The sequence below is a fragment of the Eurytemora carolleeae genome, unplaced genomic scaffold (genome assembly GCF_000591075.1).
Source record: "Eurytemora carolleeae unplaced genomic scaffold, Eaff_2.0 scaffold1745, whole genome shotgun sequence".
Taxonomy (NCBI): Eukaryota; Metazoa; Arthropoda; class Copepoda; order Calanoida; family Temoridae; genus Eurytemora; species Eurytemora carolleeae.
The window spans coordinates 45,589-51,365 of NW_019397678.1; the positions used below are offsets into that span (position 1 = coordinate 45,589).

At 29.4% G+C, this 5,777-nt stretch overlaps 2 protein-coding genes across 2 annotated transcripts; both read right to left on the reverse strand.

The window, feature by feature from the left end:
• Nucleotides 1-532: 532 nt before the first annotated feature.
• On the reverse strand, nucleotides 533-3,035 carry LOC111715457 (uncharacterized). Its single transcript, XM_023490781.1, has 5 exons — nucleotides 2,971-3,035; nucleotides 2,626-2,722; nucleotides 1,378-1,455; nucleotides 1,104-1,219; nucleotides 533-629 (listed from the first exon to the last, which is right to left on the reverse strand). Exons 1-5 carry the CDS (start codon nucleotides 3,033-3,035, stop codon nucleotides 533-535), a joined length of 453 nt encoding a protein of 150 aa, XP_023346549.1.
• Nucleotides 3,036-3,368: 333 nt separating this feature from the next.
• Nucleotides 3,369-5,336, reverse strand: LOC111715458 (uncharacterized). Its single transcript, XM_023490782.1, has 6 exons — nucleotides 5,276-5,336; nucleotides 5,179-5,205; nucleotides 4,757-4,811; nucleotides 4,295-4,388; nucleotides 4,047-4,143; nucleotides 3,369-3,461 (listed from the first exon to the last, which is right to left on the reverse strand). Exons 3-6 carry the CDS (start codon nucleotides 4,809-4,811, stop codon nucleotides 3,369-3,371), a joined length of 339 nt encoding a protein of 112 aa, XP_023346550.1. The 5' UTR covers nucleotides 5,179-5,205; nucleotides 5,276-5,336.
• Nucleotides 5,337-5,777: the final 441 nt, after the last annotated feature.

Consider the following 5,777-nt stretch of genomic DNA (forward strand, 5'->3'; position numbering starts at 1 on the left):
GATTATATATCCAATAAAAGAAAAACAAGAGAATTTTTTTTTTTAAATCAGCAAGAATTATGGATAAGGGCATAAATGCATAAATGCCTGGATATGATATGATATGATGCATAAATGCATATGATTTGGATTTGTTTGAAACCTAGAACTATTTCTACTAACATGTTATATGATAGTTATACAAAAACATCCTGAGTGAGAAGTTAAACCTGACGGTTAATCTGGTGATCACTGGTTACTTGCTTACTTTTTTTGATGCATAGGGTAGGGTGGAGGACAGTCAAACGGCGCGTCGGTGTTTCAAAAAATTATTTTTTTATATTTGGAAAGCCCGTGAAAAATGGCTTTTGTGTCAAATGTTAATATTTTTAAATTTGTCAAAAGTAAACATATTTAGTTTTGGACATTTTCCAGACGTACTCTCTGAACATTTTTAAAATCCTCCTTTGCATTCTAAATATTAAAGATTCATATCAGATATAAAAAAGCCCAATCTGGATAGTTTAAAAAATGTGAACATCCTCCTCATGTTTTATTGAAGCGAGAAATATGTTATAAAAATTTGAAAATTTGTATTTCCTGAAGGTTCCACTGCTCGAAGATCTCGTGCAAATTTGATCAACTCCTCTCTGCAAAAATTAATTTAAAAAAAATAAAAAAATAATCATTTGAATCCTAAATTTTACAATCTGTTAATGCTGCATTTACTGCACTGTTTACATTTCTTTACCATTAAAGGGACTGTAGACGTAATTTCAAGTGACCCTTAATTAAAGAGTTACATCCAAGTTCACATCAGAGCCCTTTTCCCTTTTTTCCAAAAGCAACCACGCAGAAGTTTTCGTTTTTCCTAAAATGGGATCAATTTCATCAGTTGTCGCATAAATCTACTAAGTAATTTTTGAAAGAAAACAGAATTGAAGATTGACACTTTATAGACCGCAAAGCAAAAATATCCTGATACTTTTTGCTCGAAGGCAAAGTGACAAAGGGTACTGTTGTGATTCGGTCATGGGCTCTTTAAGCGTAGAATCAATTAGAATTAATTCAACAGTCCTTTTGAGAAATTCTTTAGGTTTCCTGAAATTTATATTGCAAATTACCTGTGTTTTCTAACCTTCCTTGAAAAATCTTCAGTTACATACATGTTTGAACTTTTTTGCAGCAAATTGTTTTTTCTTAATATCTCCTCCTTATCCTTCCACAATTGGAAGGTTACCTTGAAATAATTTTTTTATTTGACGTATCAAAAGTATTTGGTTAAATAGTGTAAGATTTTCATAATTTTTATGAATTTTGCAATATTAATGTAAATTGCTGATTATTCCTCTTATTTCTATTTCAAAAATAGCTGACTATCCCTTTCATGATATTAACCTGGATAGGTTTAAACCCTCTGAAGCTTGGTCCATTCCAGATTCTTGAAACTTTGATCAGCGGAATATCTCGAGTAACCTTGAAAAATGATGAACATTAGCAAGAAACTTTTCTAATTTTGATAACATTTGTGTCATGAACTTTTTCCCTAAATCCAACTTATATTCAAGAATGAATTTTATAAGCAGAATTTTTCTTTTATGCATTTCTCTGTCATTCTATTTAAATTTCTTTTAGCCCCCATTACCTCAAGTAATCTACTATAACTTCCGAACCATTTATATGAATATGTGTTATAACATGTTGTTGAGCTAAAATTGCTCATTGTCTAGGATTCTTTGTTAAGGACTATGGAACATTGTTGAGAGGAAACCACACCATCACAGATGTTTTTCTGATGAATCCTGCTGCTATTTATTTTGTTTAAATTTAATGCCAATATTGTTTCCCAAAATTCTGATAATGTTTTACTATTTGAGGTAGTTCCATGGGACTTAACTTCAATTATTAAGTTATTAGCCACCAAGAAAACATCCTTTATACTTTGTAAGATAATTTTATTTGAGATATATTCAATATCCAATTTCATCCTTATGAGAAACTAATAAAAGATATTGAATAGATTTTCAACCCGTTGAAGATTTGTCACCACAGGAACAATGTTTCTAGAGTTTATAATTCCAGATAAACTCAAATGGAGTCATGGGTTCCAACTGCCATCTAAAATGGTAGTAACTTTTCAATTATCAAAAATGCAGAGTGCTTCATTTTTTCTTTGTTAAAACGGCAGTAATAAGTTACAAAGAAAAAAGGAGGTACACTGATTTTTTGATTATTCAAAAGTTACTACCATTTTACATGGCAATTGGAACTAATGCACGTAGTGAGAAAACAGTCTCAAATTTTGGTAGTATCTAAATTTTATCTTTGAAATCATAAAAAGTGACTATCGTTTTAACAACGAAAAAAGGTTACTTAGGAATTTTGGAAAAAAAGGTCATTGAGATTCTATTTCTTTTTAATTTTTTTCAAAGTTTTTCTTTTGAAAAAAATAAAATATGCATTAAATACACTGGATTTATTTGATTTACTACAGTTTTTACAAATTTTAAAAAGTTCTTTTTTGAAAAAAGGCTTTTTATACAATAACAGCTAACATGCCTATCTCAGGTGAATCTTGAATCTTCAAGGTTTGTAGATAACACATGTTTTTTTAAAAATTAAAAACAGTTTGTGGCGTCAGTTTACCTGCATATATGTATTCATGATGTTCTTAATTAGTTGTTCACATTCATCTTGGTCTAGCTCCTCTCCCTTTACACCGTAGAACACCAAGTTATTCTTCCTAAAATAAAGAAAAATACATTTTTAAAATTACAAAAATATTATGACTCGGTCACAGGATACCAAAATGAAAAACATTGAGTATTATATAATTTTTAAAAGAAAGAAAACTTCTAAAATGCAATTTTAGGCTTGCTGAATGTATGGTGAAATTCTTATTTGCGGCCAATTTCTTTATCAGTTCGTTGAGCTAATAAGAATTTAATCTAATTTGAATTGTTTTTTAAATTTAATTTTTTTCTCCTTTACCTATTTTTATCAATTTCGAAGAGACGGTCCTGCATGTCATCATACATATGGTCTAACTCATCCATTCTTTTAAACAAACCAAGACAAATTTTGTGAAAAAATTTAAAATATTTGATCTTAGAAAAAATGGAATTCGATGCAAAGTTGCAACATCGAGGCTGTATCAAACAACTTTAGAAGAGAAGCCGTTATTTAGGTTCACAAAAAAAAATTTCCCAGACTTTCCGGATTTTTTTAAGGAACTTTTAATGACTTCATTTAAATTTTGGACTGTAATAATTCATCAAATGTTCAGACTGCATACTTTTGATAATTCCATATGAAAATGTAGAGATGAAATGGTAATTTTGGCTGCCCTTATATGAATAAAATGTTTTAGAGCCTTCTGCTATGAAAAATTATTTTGTATGGTTCCTTTCTGACACATTCATCATCATTTTACCAGTCCTTCCCATCTCGAATGTAATCATGCCCTCTAGGTAGGACACCACCTAAACAATAGTTTTATAGTTTTCAAAATGGGAACTTTTCAAAATAAACAACAACAAAGGAATTTACTTATTGTTTTGAAAAATTGTTTTGATTGAAATCCTTTGTCAATTAAAAATTTGCAGAGCGTAAAAAAGCAAACTTGTTTAGCATGCAGTTCCGAAATATTTAGATTTACATCTCAAGATTCTTGTGGAGCCTTTTGAAAATTTTTAAAAACTTTAAATATTGAAAATGAAATGCAGAAGAATGAGTTCAAATTATTTTAACCAAAATGAAAGTGTATGTGTAGTTATCATGCATCATAAAGATTCCAACTTGATTAATATCCCATATCTCATTAGCATGTTATTAGTTCTAAACAATATAATTTAAAGTTCCCCTACATTTTAAGAGGTACATGTTGGGTTCATTTCTTTTGCGGTTCTCTATGATTAGTGACTTGTGGGTGTGTTCAGAAGGATATTCAAAAATAATGCGATATCTTCCTTATTGTTGATCTGATAAACGCTGGAGGGTACAGTGAATCAGGCATTTAATGATTTAAACTTAGGGTAACTGGAAACTACTTTATCCGTCTCTTTAACCTGATTTTGATCACTTGAACTCCTATCCTTGAGAAGGTTCAGTTCGTTCTGAACCTTCTTCATTAATTTTTGTCCTTCGCAGCTATTTTTAGTACACCTGAAACAACCAAAATACTTTGTTTAATATGGTTGGTTTTTGTCGTTTTCTTCTGAAGTAATTACAGTTTTCATATCATTTTACATAAAAGGGAAGGGTAGAATTTATAAAAGGGTGGACGGGGACTCGACAGAGAGGGTAAATAATATACCTCTCTTCAAGCTTTTTATGAGATTGATTTACATCCTTCTTGGAATCTTCTAATATTTTTCCAATCTCTTTTGTACTTTCTGCTAGCTTTTCATCTTCAAATATAAATATACAGCAAGAATCATCACACTGTGGAAAAGGAAGACAATTCTTAAACTCAATTTTTGATTTTTAATAGTCCAATCAACATAAAGTACAATAGTGGTGAGGTGTACGCAACCCAAAATTTCTTAATAAGTTGGTTTTTAGGATACTGGTAAAATTATTTGCTTAAAACAGCATGAAATACCCATATTAATGCTTAAATTTCGTCTTCATATTCCATATTTTTTTATTCCCTCTGTAGACCAAAGTAAAATGAAAAAAACCTTAATAAAAAAAGAAATTTAACCACCACTATTAAAGTTACTTCTTGTTTCTTTATAAAATAAAATGAAAATTTTTCTTAAAACTTTTATTTCACCTAAAGCACAAACCGCGTTTTTGAGAAGAGTGCTATTTTCATCAATGAAATCCATCTAAACATTAAATTCTATCTTCATTTTTAGAAATATCTATAGCTTTATTATATAAAACATTAGCAGCAGATTTGAAATATTAGGAACAATTTGTTTGCCATTTGGTTTTTATTGCGGCCTTTATAGTTATAGAGTAAATTTTAAAATCTAAGAAATTTTGAATTAGACGAGGTATTTTAAAACAGTTTATAAGGTACTAAATTTTCTAAATTTAATTAAAATAAAATATTAATTCTATTATTAATTTGTATTTAATAAAAATCATTTTTTGTATCTATCCGAAATTTACTAAGATTGAAAAAATTTCCCAAAATACCAATTGGAATGATTTAACAGTTTTATATAATATTTTTTGTCAAGCCATTACCTTTTTGGAGTAGTCTTGTATCAGAGCCTATACAAAGATTGTGAGAATTAGGAAAATTATGCTAATTTGATTGTATAAATAAGAATAAAAGTGTAACCTTGCTCTTCTCAGTTAGTTTCACAACTTCTACTTTTATCTTGGAGATATCATTACCAAACTCATCTGTACCAAAAATCCAATTTTTTCACTTATTTTTTCAAAGTTTCAAACATTTTAGACTAAAAACATGAACTCCACAGGTTAGCTCATACAAATCTTTGAAAGAAAGTCAGGGATAAAGGTTTCTGAAAAAAACTTATCCATCAAATCTATGGTAAAAAGTCCCAATTTTCTGAGGTCATGACTTTATCAGGGTTAAATTTTATGATTTCATTTAAAAAAAAAATTTATTCTGCGAATTTTCTTAGCGGTTACAGGGCAGTTCAGACTGTTTTTGTCATTGAAAAAAATGGTGTCATGATCTGCCAATCATAAAACATTATGAAAATCATTGGCTCGATCTTCAAAACGCCAGCAATCAGGAGGATTGAGTGCTATTGCTTTAAAAAACACTTCGTAAAGGGGATAAAAAACAACTAAATCGCTAGAGCTCTTCTTTA

Bases quoted from the DNA above. Each gene is read 5' to 3' on its own strand.
- LOC111715457 (XM_023490781.1), bottom strand. From the start codon at position 3,035: ATGGATGAGTTAGACCATATGTATGATGACATGCAGGACCGTCTCTTC. The intron at 2,723-2,970 runs GTAAAGGAGAAA...TCTTTATTTTAG, and splicing joins TTCGAAATTGATAAAAATAG to GAAGAATAACTTGGTGTTCT. The intron at 1,220-1,377 runs GTTAATATCATG...AATTATTTCAAG, and splicing joins GAGGGTTTAAACCTATCCAG to GTAACCTTCCAATTGTGGAA.
- LOC111715458 (XM_023490782.1), bottom strand. From the start codon at position 4,811: ATGGATTTCATTGATGAAAATAGCACTCTTCTCAAAAACGCGGTTTGT. The intron at 4,389-4,756 runs GTGAAATAAAAG...TTATATTTGAAG, and splicing joins AAACGCGGTTTGTGCTTTAG to ATGAAAAGCTAGCAGAAAGT. The intron at 3,462-4,046 runs GTTAAAGAGACG...ACTATTGTTTAG, and splicing joins GTTCAAGTGATCAAAATCAG to GTGGTGTCCTACCTAGAGGG.